The sequence below is a fragment of the Cyprinus carpio genome, chromosome B17 (genome assembly GCF_018340385.1).
Source record: "Cyprinus carpio isolate SPL01 chromosome B17, ASM1834038v1, whole genome shotgun sequence".
NCBI lineage: Eukaryota > Metazoa > Chordata > Actinopteri > Cypriniformes > Cyprinidae > Cyprinus > Cyprinus carpio.
The window spans coordinates 7,816,355-7,832,014 of record NC_056613.1 but is presented as its reverse complement, the minus strand read 5'-3'; the positions used below and the strand labels follow the sequence as shown (position 1 = coordinate 7,832,014).

Sequence of the window (15,660 nt, the reverse complement as noted above, 5' to 3'; positions counted from 1 at the left end):
GTTTTCACGGGGACATTTGCAGGGGTCAAAGGTCACAGACAGTGAGGAAGCGTGTGATATTCCCAGCAGGATGTGCTCTTAAACAAGCTGTTGCTCTACTCTATAACCTCTGCTGATCTGAGATTACAGTAACTTCTGCTGCTCTCTGTAGAGATTTGCTAACTGATGACAATGCCCTTCTGTGTAGGCGCATTTTGATATGACAAAACCACATTCACATACGCTTTCTCTTCCTCTCTCGTCCGCACACACACCCATTGCATCTCTATGGACAACAGCATTCTTACACATCACCGGAAATGGAATGAGAAGCAAATCAAAATGTGCATTGTATATCAAATGCACTGCACGACCTTATAAAGAACATCATTAGCCATCTGTGCCTGTAAATTAGCCTGACACAAAGCTTTCGTAAAGACCTGGCTTGCACCATACAGCTGCATAAACACTCATTCATTCGTAACCAATAGTCATTGAAATTCATTCTTAACCAATAGCCTCAGCTTACAATGACACATTCATAACTATACTGTTTCTTACATGAACATAAGTTGTAAATCACATAAAAGACAAGATCTGACAAACAGTGCTTAAAGCTGACGCAAGTCAATGTGTGCGGTTAGACACAAGCCATGTGCAATGTGTACAAATAGTGAATGCAACTCAGAAAAATTACAGCAGAGAAGAACTATGTACACAAATAATCAGCAATTACACACAAATTTACACTCAGTTCAACTGTAAATAAACAATCATGGAACAACACCCAAGGGTCACATGCTGAAAGGAAAACAAACAGATCGGCACCCTGCTGCCAGGTTTTAGCAGCGGACACTTCAACACAGTGAGAGCAGGAGCAAAGGCCAGTGTAGGGCGAAAATGGGTAGGGTAAGCAGATTTTCAAACAATATGACGTCTAATGGTATCTCGCACAGACAGACCATAGAGAAAATACAAAAACAGAAACTTATTGGTAATGATTGTTATTGCTCTTACACACTCCTCAATATTAAACACGCACATGTAACTAGACCTTTTGTACTACAGGCATGAATGATAATCTCAAATCTCCAGGTTTGATGAAGACAAGGGTGCTATTACTTTTCAATATCATCTAACTTTTTTTTTTCACCTAGAGGCCAATACAATGGACGAAAATGGACCTGAGAATAGTATCTTTTGAGTAAGTAACCAAAACCAACATCCATGCAACCACACAGCAATGACCAACTATAACACTCTAGCATCATAGCAAAAATGTAAAAACATACTTTTTAAAAATGATTAATTATTAATTCTCTTATGCTGCTATCCAAGTGTGTGCTCACTAAGGCTGTACTGATTCGATCAAAAACAGCAAAAATAGTAATATTGTAAAGTATTATTACAATTTAATAACTATTCTATATTATAATATATTTTAATAATTTAATTTTACTCCAGCCTTCAGTGTTACATGATCCTTCAGAAATCATTCTAATATGCTGATCTGCTGCTCATTTTTTATAATTATTATCAATGCTGAAAACAGCTGTGCTGTTTAATATTTTTGCTGCTTTTATATGTTCTTTTCCTAATTTAAGAAAAAAAGTTACGAATATTTTTTTGTATTCCTGTATTGCTTTTCTTACAGGCTCAAACATGACCAAACTCCAGCGTAGCTTGGCATAATTACACACTTGACTATTTACTGTAACATTTGCTTTAACTAACACTCAATATGCACTTCTATACACTCCTGCCTCAAGTGAAAATTCTGTTGCACTGACTCCATCTTCCCACAGCCTGAGAAATGAAGCATGCTGCATTTTAATAAATAAAACCGTCTTAAGCACCTCACCCTCTCCTGTTTCCATAGAAACCCTGGTCTGAGTGAGCTATTGCTGGAGGGCCGAGGCGAGAGGCCCGAGATGGATCGTGCAGGAGCGCTAACCGCTCTGCCACAAATTACCTGCGAGAGAGAGCGTCCTGCCTTAAATCAGCACAGCGTTCCTTCAGAGCCACCATCACTCAAACGAGAGGAGCGTCTGAGGAGCAGCTGTCAAAGACTGTGTGAATTTATTTGTCCAGATTCCTCCATCATTTACTCCACAAAAATATGCCGTCTTTTCATTCCGCCTACATTCCTGGATGCGACCCCGAAGGCTGTGCTGAGCAACGGAAGGGATTTATTGATGGATAATTCAGCATGTGAAGCATTTCCTGTGCGATTCTCACTTCCTTCTGTCTTCTCACGAGGGGATAGACTTTAATTACCGTTTGAGGCACTGGGTGGATATAAAACCACCACTTACAGATGTTCGACTGATGAGAGTTACCCATTTATTAACTTAGTAGGTAGGACTTTGTGTGTGTGGTACTTACTAGGAGAGTGGGGACAGGAGGGTGAGTGACTGGGTGGTTCTTCAGTGTTAAGTGAGGGCAGGTCACAGGAAGACGCCCCCATGCTCACGGAGCTCTGCTCCTCTGATTGGGTGGTCCAGCTGCTCTCTGATGGGGGAACAGCACTCCAGAAACTTGCCGAAGAGCAAATGCTGTGCCTGAGACCTGCAATAAAACAAATGTCTTTAGAGATATAGATTTAGGATATATAGGCATAAAACAACTGCCATCTTCAAATTCTGGATCTGAAAAGGAATAGTTCACCCAGAAATGTGTGTTAATGCATTTCCCTCATGCAGGTATATATATATTTACACGTCACACATAATCCATATGTATACCACCATAATTTTTTTTTTTTTTTTTTTTTTTTGTACAAAGATAATTACATACATTAACTTTAAACAATTTGTGGTTGGTCAGATTTTTCATGTTTCTCACCAAGGCTGCATTGATTAAATTGTAATACTGAACAATACTGAATTATTATTACACTTTAAAGTCGCTGTTCTATATTTTAAGAGCTTTTAAATTGTAATTTATTCCTATGATGAAAAGCTGAATTTACATCAGCCATTACTCCAGTCTTTAGTGTCACAATAGGGCCTCTCGCACCACAGGAACCTTTTCATAGTACCAGAACTAATTGTGGAACCCTCTTTTGGGCGTTTTCGCACTGCGGGAACTGGGTGCGATTTTAGTACCGGACTGCCTTTTTCGAGAACCAAATTAGCTCCTACTCCGGAGCAGGGTCTAACCAGCACAACTGGTACTACCCGTGTCATACGTAAGTAGACATTGATTGGCCAAGCACGTTTTCAGCTCACCCGCCATTATTTAAAACGCTGTGCAACATACTGTAAACACTGTCAACTTATTTTCGAAAGTATGACAAACAGCGATAAATATACGGATGCTGAAGTGCAGGCACTTGTAGCAAATGTAGCACTGCCAGTTGTCGTTGGAGATTCTTTATCCTCCTTTCCGTTCTTTCAATCGCTTTACGTATAAGTCAGCCTTCCATTTCCATTATTGTGAAACCCGCGAGACACAACAAAAACACAGCTTGGATCACAGCGTCCTGTTGTTAATGTTGTTCTTCATTTGTTAACGTTGTTGAAAGCCACGCACAAATGGCATCGCTGTCGACTGGCTTACGTCGTGTCCTAGTACACACTCTCGGTGTGAGCTGCTTAATATTTTTGAGGAAACCATGACAAAGAACAGCATTATTAAAAAATAGAAATCTTTTGTAACTATTCAAGTCTTTATTGTAACTTTTGATTATTAATAAAAATAATAAAATCTTAATGCCCCCAAACTTTTGAATGGTAGTGTTGATAATTATTTCCATTCATTTATTTGCATTTCATTCCATTTTAATTTCCTGAAATTAAACAACTAAATTTAAATACTTACTGTAATTCAGGAATTGAGTTGGAATCTGAAGGCATTCTGAATGGTGCACAACTCTGTTATGTGTGTGTGAATACCGCAAATGTGTGTCGCTAATGAACAGGTGTTATCACTGAATTAGGAACGAGAGACTATTAAATATTCACAGTGGGGAAAAGTGCTTTAGTAAAAGGATTAAACATCAAGGGTGAGGCGAGATAACGCAGCATACTGATGTGTATCAGCCTCGTCAAACAATCGAATCAATCTACTCAATGATTTTAATTAGCACTGCTGTAATTACTATCAGAGGACACGTTACTTGTGTTATGAAATACTGTGTAGAAGAATGCTTTGAAACAATGAAAGAGAGAATACAGTAGTACTACACAGTTGATGTTTTAGATTCAGGTTGAAGTAAATATATGTAAAGTCAGATGACATACTTTCAGTTCTTTAAATACATGTAGGCACGGCTGAAGCTTAATTAAACAATTGGGATTCAAAAACATCCCAAACACAGAATGTGTTCACTCCCTAGCAACAAATCCAGCGGCATGTTTTTTTTCTGGAGCTCAAGTAAAAAAGTTCACAAAAGTAGTTATTTAAAACTTTATGACCTACTTAAAAAAGTACAACACAAAGAACTTGAAAATGTTACAAATATAAAAATTTTGGGGTTACAGGTTGAAATGGATGCAGGAGTACATTAGATTAATCATGTAAGTCATTACATCAGAGAAGAGGTTGGATGCAATGAATTTAGAATGTAATTAGATCATCTGACTAAGTATCAGAAAAACAAAAAAAGATGATGTCTAAGCATGACACTACTGCATCATCAGGTTGTAAAAATAAAAGTACAGTCAGCTAACTCAAGGAATAATGCACATGCATGATAAAAAATATCACTTGCCAAGTGATTAAAAGACTCCCCTCAAATTAATAAACTGAATTTGAACTGATTCAAACTACTCAAATATCTGTATTTTCATTTAGCTGTCTTGCCACTGATCTGATGAAATCTCAGTCATCCAAATGAATAGTTTTAAAGATTTGAATAATATTCTCAGTCTATGAGAAAAGAAAACAAGTGTGCATGTGGGATTACTCCACCTAATACTCCTTTTCCTGAGGGTTCCCAAACCTCTGATTTCACCACAAATAACTTCAGATGGATCCATATGTGCTCTGACGTATTTTATTTAGTCGACTGAAAAAAATTAACATTATGTTCCCAATATACTTATTAAAAATAACAATGTCAACATGAAGTTTCTGCTGCATTAGTATTAAAAAGCATTGCTTTCACTACTCATGCATCTTTGTTGTTTTATCTTCCCATAAAAAAAAATAATAGAATTCAGTCAATCCAAAGTAATATGTATCTGGATGCCTTTGAATATAAATGACATAAGACATTGTGGTTGGATAAACCCTACATCAGACATCAGCTTTCTGGCTGCTAAAGCTTCCTCTAGACCACACATGGAAATTAAGGCATCAAACCTGAAATCATCTGTTAGACAGCCCCTGTAATCGGACTAAATAAGCAGTACTTTAACAAACCCAGGCTTGATCTCTCTGTGATCATATTATGAAGGAATGATAGACCGGCTGCACCCTTGACTTCATCCTAAGGCAGATTTCATGCAAGAGCAACAACAGCTAAGATGAAAACTCTGCTTATGGCTTCAATTAGGGTGTGAAGGGTTTGGCCATTTGCGTGTTGCTGCACTTGGCCTCTCACAGGAGATTTCCTGGGAAAGAGTTGCTGGCAAAGCTGCTGGGTTTCGACAAGAGTGGGGGTGGGTGACTCAATGTGTGCATAAAGGAGACAGACAGAGATAAACACAGAGACAGGCAAGACTAGACCAAGCATCAAGCCTAAAGGAAGTGACACAGTCTGTTTTTAGCCAAACCCAATTGAGACAACTCATTGTAGAAATCAGTAAAATAATGTTTCTCTGGAAAACTGGAGGCATTGGGAAATTCTTGTTGAAATGAGTGTGGTGTAATTGTTCGAAGCTCAAGGCTGGCACAGGAAGGTTGCCATTGTGCCCTCAAGCAAGGTATAATGCACCAGGAGATTTGTCAATATCATAAGTCACATGACTGTTTATTCATTTGTTGAGGAAGCATCTGTCACCCATTACTTTGAGTTTTTTTTTTTTTTTTTGAGCATCATTATGCAACTATTTTGACTATTGTTATTGTTATGATAAAAGCAGAAATGTGAAGGTCTTACATGCACTTACATGAACTCTTCCATGAACTCAAAAATTTGTTCGTTTGTGAACCTTTTAGAAATTCTATTTCTGCATATATATGACCCAAAAAATAATCAGATTTTCGCACAAGTCCTGAAAGTAGACAATAAGAACCCAACAAAACCATCTCTAAAGTGTTTGGACTCCACAAATCCACCATCAGACAGATCGTATACAAATGGAGGAAATTCAAGACCACTGTTCCCCTTCCCAGAAGTGGTCCACCAACAAAGATCACTCTAAAAGCAAGACTTGTAATGGTCAACGAGATCGCAAAATACCCCAGGGTAACTTCTAAGCAACTAAAGGCCTTTCTCAATTGGCTAATAAAGTTCATGAGTCCAGCATCAAAATATATTTCCTAAAGATCATTTGGACAAGCAAAGGACTACTGGAGAAATGTTTTGTGGACTGATGAGAGCAAAATATAACTTTTTGGTTTAAATGAGAAGCGATATGTTTGGAGAAAAGAACACACTGCATTCCAGCATAATTACCTTATCCCATCTGTGAAACATGGTGGTGGTAATATCATGGTTTGGCCCTGTTTTACTGCATCTGGGCCAGGACAGCTGAAGCTAGCAGTTCATAGGAGGAAACCCTATCATCATAGAGTAGAAGTGGTTCTGTACTGAGGAACAGGCTAAAATTCCTACAAGTCATTGTGCAGGACTGATCAGCAGTTATAAGAAATGTTATGCTGCAGTTATTGCAGCAAAAGGGGGCTACACCAGATACTGAAAGCAAAGATTCACATGCTTTTGCAACACACAGATATGTAACACTGGATCATTTTTCTCAATAAATAAATATAATAAATAAAAATATTTTCATCTCATTTGTTTGATTGGGTTGTCTTTGTTTACTTTCAGGACTTGTGCGAAAATCTGATGATGTTTTTAGGTCATATTTATGCAGAAATATAGAAAATTCTAATGGGTTCACAAACTTTCAAGCAGCACTGTATGTGTGTGTGTGTTTAAACTTTAGCCCCAAAACACCCTCAGACCCCAGAGGGTTAACCTTAGAGTACTTAAACTGAGCTCTTTTCTCAGAAGATTTTGTTTGTTTTAGGGCTGTGCGATTAATCGAAATAATAATAAAATCACGATTTGAGCGTGCGCGATTTCTAAATCGCTTTATAGCACAATTTTTCACAGTCCCGACCTCCCGCAGTATGCAATCCGATCCAATCAGAATGCAGTGCACCTAAGTGAAGTGCGAGAACAGAACAGACTGAGCATATGCCTAACTCCAGGTTCACACACTTTGTCTGTGATGCGTATTTTTTCCGAGCCCATGTTAATGGATCAGAGCATTCACACTGCACGCGGTAAAAGATGTGAACAGAAAAGGATAGAAATAGAAAGGTGCGAAAAGAATGAATATCTAGCGCATGAGCCCATAGAGAGTTGTGAGTGAGTGAGAGGAGACATGTTTTAATTGCGCGCACTCTCTCCGGACGAGAGCAGCGTGTATCTGAGCATGCATGTCTGGTTTTGTGACAAAGCAAAGAAAATCTGCGTGCGAGCGGAGAGATTTTAATGTGCTTTCGCGTTACATTAATGCGCTCTCGCTGCTGCTTCTGCACCGCATACACATACTGTATACGCACTGCAAACGGAGTACGTGTGAACATTTTTATATATTTATTTATTTTTTACCATATGTCTAGACATTTTGTTTGACATCTTTACTTAGTGATTATTTTGACTTATGTCTGTTCTAGAGGCATGTTACAACTTTTTAATAAAGCTCTCATTGGTTTTCTTTTGGAAATATATTTCAAATTTATACTGAATGCATTTATGACTGTAAAGCATGTCTGTGTGTGTCAAAATCGTGATTAAAATCGGAATCGCAAAATTGATCAAAAAAATCGTGATAGGTTACCCCTTTTCAAAATCTCACAACCCCAGTTTGTTTCCTTATGATATGACCCCTTTTGAAACTGTGTGCATTGCATTACTCTGTTTAACCCTAAACACACTTTTTTTTAAATGAACTGAGGGATGATGGATTGTATTGTACTGTACTGTACTGAACCCTGAACATGCCTTTGGGAGCACAGTATGTGAATCTCATGGTTAGATTCGAACTTCCATGCAATAAAAAACATATTTAAGTTGTTCTCATACCTTTTACCTGTGATGGGGGAGGAGGAGAGGGTGACCATGGTTTGTCATCAAACTGAACCCAGGAATTCAGCTGCTCTGCTTTCTGACCAGACACACATGGTACTTCTGCCCACGTAGCAGAGTCCTGCACAGGCTGATCTAAAGAGGGCTGGTGGTGGTCCTCATCTTTGGACCAGAAGAAGAAACACCGTTAGAGAAATACAGCCTCTTCTCAGTAAAAAGGTCACAGTTAAATGTTAAATCTAGCAGGGTGCAAGAAATGTGGACCGTTTCCACAGTAATCACTATGGAGCAATGACCTCAGGACACAGGAATCTCACAGAAAGGTCTGAACACAAACTCAGACAGAGTAAAACAAACTGATATCGACTCAGCAAAAAGGTTCCATGTCTTTATAAGTCCATACAAATGGTGCACATAAAGTCCTGAAACTAATTTTCAATTAGACACAAGACTTCTAGAGCTTTTTCTTTGCCATCTAAAGCATCATTCAACAATCCAACATCGGGCATGGCTTCCAATCTTTCTAAAACTGACATTTGTCAGGGTAGTGCCATATTTAATTTTTGTCAAGAATTAAAACAAACTATGAGGGATAGAAGTACAGTATGTTTGGTGGATTTATACTGTTGTTTAACATCATGCCAATTGTGCAGCTGCCAAAACATCTTTCCAAAGAAACTTTCTGTTGACAAAAAGTTGCGAGTTTTCAAATCTAGTACTTTTATACTGTACACACTATAGTCTACCCCTCACAGCCTTCACGTGCATAAAATTTAGTATGGCTTCTGCCCTGACTATGATCTGTCATTGACTGGTCAAATAGAAACCTTGAAATTTGATAGAAATTTGTTTTGCAGACATTCATCAGCAGAGGATTCAAGGTACACATTCTAATACTTACTGTATGTTTGTGCCATGAGAATTAAACTCATAAAACATCTTGTAACTCAAAGTAAAGAATATGTTTGTACTGACCTGCCTGTGACTTCTCATCTGAAAAAGCAACCCAGCCTGGTCTTGGTTCAGTTCTGCTACTGGCTGTAGCAGCCATGGGAGTTGTCCTGTCCTGTGTCTTGTACCTTGTAACGTTGTCTCACTCCCCCCAAATCTTGGACTCCATGCCCACCTAGAAAGGCTTAAGAAGAGAGAACCATCAGTTATTCATTAGGATTTGATTTATTTTGATAAAGGTATTTACCACACAATTAATTTTCATTTAAAAGGGACATTAAGGAACCTTTGACCAAACAGTTAGAATTGACAAAAATGTTAAAGGGATACTCCATCCCAAAATGAAAATTTTGCTATTAATCACTTATCCCCATGTCGTTCTAAACCCGTAAAAGCTCAGTTTGTCCTCGGAACACAATTTAAGATATTTTGGATGAAAACCTGGAGGCTTGAGACTGTCCCATAGACTGCCAATTAAATAACAATGTCAAGGTCCGTAAAAGTCGTATGAAAGTCGTCGTCAGATTACTCCATCTGCCATCAGACGTGCAATCTGGGTTATATGAAGCGACGGGAACACTTTTTGTAAGCGAAGAAAACAAAAATAACGACTTTGTTCAATAATTCCTTTGTCAATGGTCTCCTCTGTGTCTCTCATTATCACTGTATGCTGTGTGTGCTCTTCTGTGTCATCCGCGCCACAAGAATGCGCTGTTTCTACGTGTATTTAGCTTTGATTTGAAATAAAACAGCGCATCCTTGTGGCGTGGATGACACAGAAGTGCATACACGGCATACTTTCATATTTTCATCCAAAATATCTTAAATTGTGTTCTGAGGACAAACAGAGCTTTTACAGGTTTGGAACGACATGGGGGTAAGTGATTAATGAAAACATTTTCATTTTGGGATGGAGTATCCCTTTAAAAACAAGACGTAAAACGAAATGTTTTTGAAATATCATGAATTCATCAAAACCTTTAATATTTTAAATATTAGTAAAATTTTTACTGCCTGAATATATTTTAAAATGTAGTATATTCCTGTGATGGGAAAGCTGAATTTTCAGCAGTCTTAAGTGACATATGTGATCCTGGACCGCAAAACCAGTCTTAAGTCGCTGGGGTATATTTTTGGCAATAACCAAAAAAAACATTGTATGGGTCAAAATTATAGATTTTTCTTTTATGCCAAATATCATTAGGATATTAAGTAAAGCTCATGTTCCATGAAAATATTTTGTACATTTCCTACCATAAATATATCAAAACTTAATTTTTGATTAGTAATATGCATTGCTAAGTATTCATTTGGACAACTTCAAATGCGATTTTCTCAGTATTTTGATTTTTTTGCACCCTCATTTTCCAGATTTTGGAATAGTTGTATCTCGGCCAAATATTGTCTGATCCTAATAAACCATACATCAATTCAAATCTAAACATCTCAACCTCCAGATGATGTATAAATGCAGGGTCATTCAGTAATCATTTTAATATGCTGATTTGGTGCAGATGTGAATCAGTGTGAATGGCAAAAATTCTGTTTCAGGAATCAGTAGTTCAAGTTTAACCACACAGTTGACATAACAAACAGAAGAACATAACTCATCCCGTGAAGCCAGAGGAGAACTAACTCAATCAGTCAGTTCTCCTCTGGCTTTACAGGATGAGTTATGTTCTCCTTGTGCTTGTTGAGAATACAAAAAGACTGCAAATTTGAGGCTGTGATACCACAAATGAACAACCATTGCTACAGGAATAAAATAAGAGAACGAGAATGGAAAACTCAGTGACGACATGTATTGTCTAGGCAAAATAAATTTCTCCACAGCAAGTAGTGACAGCAGTAAACAGAAGGCTTGTGTAAGTGTTTTTGACTGCCAAACAGAAAACAACATGCCTCGACAGGACCCTTAAAAACAGGATGGAGGCAGTGTGAAGCCACAGGAAGGACTACTGTTAAATGTCTGACAACTGAAAACCATTTATAACCCAAATAGCTACTACAGCCCCTCTGGCTACTCCGATCAAACATCATACAAAAAGGAGACATAAAAGCAGTGTGTTTTGAAGAAAATCAAAGCTTCAAGTGTCAAGGATCACAGCACTCTAATGTATTATTAAGTGTTCACGAGGAACCGGGTGACGAATGCACCACCAAAAAGTCACAAATGCCCTTCAAATGTCACAAAAGAGGAAAAGCACAGTGACAAAAGCTCAGAGGCCATTGTGATCAGGATTTTTCCACATCAGAGAGGGCCTATTTTCTCTCCTAAATTCAGACCCTGCAGGAAGCACACTTTCATAGAGGAAACACACTTGGATGTGCTGAACAATCTGGTATATTGTGGCCAATTCCGTTACATGTTTTTGTTCTGGTAAATCTCTCCTTTGCATTCACAATCCAGCTGCATGCTACCCTTCCTCAGCCCCCTATTTCACACCAAACAAAGCAAGCACCTCCCTCCAACTAGAAGATTCATTCAACATTGCACAACACCCACTGTTTACTGAAAAACTCAATAGTTTGGATGCTATCAGCACTATATCTTCAGCCATCTCTTGGCCAGTCATTTGACTATTTAAAAGTGATATCGTTGAGTATTTGAATTGTATATTGTTACCAATATATATATTACCATTTGTTACCATCATTTGTAAGATGGCCTGAAAACTATACTGAAAAAAATATTTCATTCATCCAATTAAAAAAATTTAGGATAGTGATTCACATCTATATTTTTTAACTTGAGCCAATGAAAAAAATATATATATATATATTTAGAGCAAGTTAAATATATTACATAATCATAACCCAAAAAATATATATAATAATAATAACCAAAAATTTTTTTAATTGTACAAAAAAAAAACATTTTTAACAATTAAACATTAAAAACAAAAAAATCTCTAATTATAAATTAAATGATAAATAATTATTTATTAATTAAATAAATATTTTTGAAAAGAATGATAAAAAAAATAATACATTTTATTTTTTTACAGTATGCTGTAACTTTCTTCCCATTTTTTTTTTAGAGTACCATTTACAAACCTGTAATTGTACATTTTTAACTAAACAACCAGACAGAAATTACCTAATGTAAACATTACAGTAGTTGTTATTAGTTCTTGGTTAATATTGAGTCAGATATGAACAGAAAAAAAAAAGTTTTTAAAAAAAGCAGTCTCTTACTCAGCAGTCATTTAAAGAGTCAAACCATTTACTCACTGAAGAGTTTGGGTCTGTGAGATTTGTGATCCTGTTGGACTGATTCAAATCTTACAAACACACACATGCAAATAAAGTATCCCCATCTGACTACAATTATATTTTTTCTGGCCATTTTAGTTGCACTCTGTCTGGAGCCTTTAGACTGTGTAGCCAGAATTTTAAAACAACACCGATGTTTGCAGCTGCAAAATCTTACAAAACTCCCATCCACTTCTCAGACTCCAACGGGCTTGGGCTCTGGCGGTCTGTCAGTTATGTCAGCGGTGCATGCAGGCGTCCACAAGATATGTGCACAATATTGGGACGTTTGGCAGAACTGGTCTGCAGAACTCTCTTACTGTGTCAAATCTCTCTCTCGCACAGCCATCCAAGAGCTCATGATCATGCATGGCATCATCATTCGGACTGTGCTTTCAGACACTGCATAATTTCCTGCTGTCAGCGCTCACAGTCACAGTGAGTTTGCCTCACACAGTCCAAGTTAACACTTTACCAAAAAAAAAAAAATGGCTAGGAGTAAAAACCAAACAGAAAAAAAACGAAAAAATAGCCCCCTACCAAACCAACAACAAATACACGAACAAACAGTTATTATCTATGTGGTAGTCAAGTCACAGCTAGACCTCAAAAATACATGGTGGTCACACCCGGGAATATGACAGTAGTGCAGAACACAAGAGCATCAGGTGCATCACATCATGAAGAGCCAACAGGGCTCAGTTCAGACTCCTATTGGCCCAATAGCAATGATCCAAAGTATGTTTTATTATAAAAAACTAATACAAATTACAAAAGCACGTAACAAAATGACTAAAACCTAAGCTAAGATTAAAACAAAAAAATAATATAATAAAAATATTCAAAATATTTATTTAAAAAAAGTATAACAATAAAACTAAAATAACACTGGGTCTATGATGCTGAAGTAATCAATCAGACCTACAGTATAATATTTCTCAATGATTTTACAGTTTTTAAAAAAATAAAGTGGCTGGAGTAGTTTTACAGCATGACAAAAACAGGTGTTTGCTTCCAGACAGCTTGATTATAATTGAAGTCATCAAGATGTGTGTGTTAGTTTTGTTTTGCATCTGTCTAGCCAGATTATGTTGTTATTGTTTTGAAATGTATATGGTGAGGATGATCTCCTGCCTCACCAACCATGGCATTAACGATTCCTGGTTTAAGACCAACAGGTTTAAGGGGCCAGTGAGGAGCCAGATCATCCACCAGCAAAGAAAAGGAGCTCCTTAACTCCTGCAGTGTGTCCCCTACTGCGCCTAGCAGGAGAGATCCCGTCATTCCCTAAAGCCTCACCTCATTGAGTGGGCTTACCGAGATGTCTCACTAAAACTCAGCCCTGCCCCAAAAGACAACAAAAAGTAGTTTGATTTTAATAAAAAAGCGCCTACACCCCCCTGCTTCCCAAAAGTTCTCTGCTTCATGCCAAGTTCACAGCAAAACTGTTTACAGAGCAGTGAAGCTCACATGAATAACACCATAATCTCCAGACACTCCAGCAGAAAATCCTGCTGTGCTGGGTCTTCAAAGACATGGCCATCAGCTCCAAAACAAGTAGAATGAGTAAAAACAAATATCAGTAACTAAATCCATGTATAGGTAAAGAGGTCAGTCCACCACCTGGGACAGCTAATGAAGGACATTTCTCCTCGGATAGGACACCATGTAACACTGCCCATGTATGAAGATGAATGCTGACAACTACAAACTTTCTTTTCACACACAGTGAGACTATAATTGAGTTAATGTAGACAGGTAAAATACACATATAGCATTGCCATACGCAAACCTTTACCATGAGTCAGTGAATAAGAGTATTTTCACAGAGGTAGGTGGAATTGTGGGCAGGTTTTGCAATGTAGGACAGAGGATAATATTACATTATGTCTTGATTCATTTCTGAAACGTCATGTTAGAGTGATGCTTTGTAGTCTGGTAAATCCCAACAAGGACATGGATATTTAAGGTGTGCGTTTTTACATAGACAAAAGCAAACTGTACAAGCCCAGTTCTAGCCATGACTCAGCAAGAGAAAAGCTCCATGTTATTCGCATACCTATACAAAACATCAAAAACACTGCCATCGCCACCACCTCCACATGCTTTTCACAGCAGTTTCACCATCCCGAGGAACTGAACACCTCTTACAAACATTTACCATGGTAACCACAGTTTCTGCCAAAGTATCATGGTTACTAGTTATTGCAATTACAAAAAAAATTCTGTCACCGCTTTCAGTAAAGAGCCGTGAATTAGCTTGACAAGCACAATTGTTGTTAATGCATTTCCTATTTCAAATGGTGCATTTCCTTTTAAATTAATGAAAAAATAAACTTTATCTCAAAAATGAGGAAAAGTCGTAAAACCATCTCATATTAGTTCAAGAAAGTCCCATATTGAGCAACTTGTGTATTGTTTGTTGAAAACTGGTTACAGTGTTAAAATAAGTAACTGCAGATTCTTTAAAGTCACTGGTGAACTATGTAGAAGTGGGGGCATACATGCATCCAACAACAGATAACCATGCATTATGAAAATTGTGAAAGCAGATTGCAGAGAGTGGAACAACAAAAAAGTACTGAGAGTTATTTTTATAGGCCTAATTAAAATTATTTTTTGCCAACACTAAGCATTTAAGAATAATAAAGTACTGCGTATCACAACAGTATATACTGATATGATGGTTCCCTTTCATTATCAACTCAATTTTTATGCCGATCACACAACAATAATCTGCTGTGATGTTATCAAATGAGTAAAACAGACTTCGTAACAACACGTAACAATGGCGCAAAAACAACTAGAAAGGTCTCTTTATCACATCAACTTCACATAAAAACTTCTTCGATCTGTGTATTCTGACATTTGTTAACTTATTACATATATCCTGCTACCTATATAACGTAAACAAAGCACACGCGCTTACAACAACCTGTTGTAACACTGGGAGTATCACGGTAACTATTTTAACTTAAACATTTAACCCTGAATATATATCTGTGAAAATATTAAAAAGATTATTAGCCAAATTAAGTCGACAGTGTTGTGTTTAACCCATCGACGAGCCCAAAAAAACAAGTGCACAGGAATATTTACATACCGATATCGTGTTGTTGAGTCTAAGCAGATTGTAGCTCGCACTCGCTCCCGGTGAATCTGGTCTAATGCCCTACCTTACTCGCAGCTGATTGGACAGTGAAAGCAGCGCTGTTCGATGCCACACCTTATTGTCACATGATTGGACAGTTAAACCAGCGCTGCTT

The 15,660-nt window shown here is 37.5% G+C and overlaps 1 protein-coding gene across 3 annotated transcripts in view; it reads right to left on the bottom strand.

Annotated features, from left to right (window-relative positions):
• Window positions 1-15,596, bottom strand: part of LOC109085940 (stonin-2-like) — a 29,753-nt gene extending 14,157 nt beyond the window's left edge. The window contains exons 1-4 of one of the 3 annotated variants that reach the window (XM_042742004.1): window positions 15,498-15,596; window positions 9,164-9,323; window positions 8,186-8,350; window positions 2,365-2,547 (exon numbers count right to left, since the gene is read on the bottom strand). In XM_042742004.1, coding sequence (XP_042597938.1) covers window positions 2,365-2,547; window positions 8,186-8,350; window positions 9,164-9,239 — 424 coding nt within the window. In that variant the 5' untranslated portion in view covers window positions 9,240-9,323; window positions 15,498-15,596. Of the gene's footprint in view, window positions 1-1,951; window positions 2,307-2,364; window positions 2,548-8,185; window positions 8,351-9,163; window positions 9,324-15,497 lie in introns of those variants that run through there. The other 2 variants (XM_042742005.1, XM_042742007.1) reach the window with 2 other exon arrangements.
• Between the last annotated feature and the right edge of the window lie 64 nt (window positions 15,597-15,660).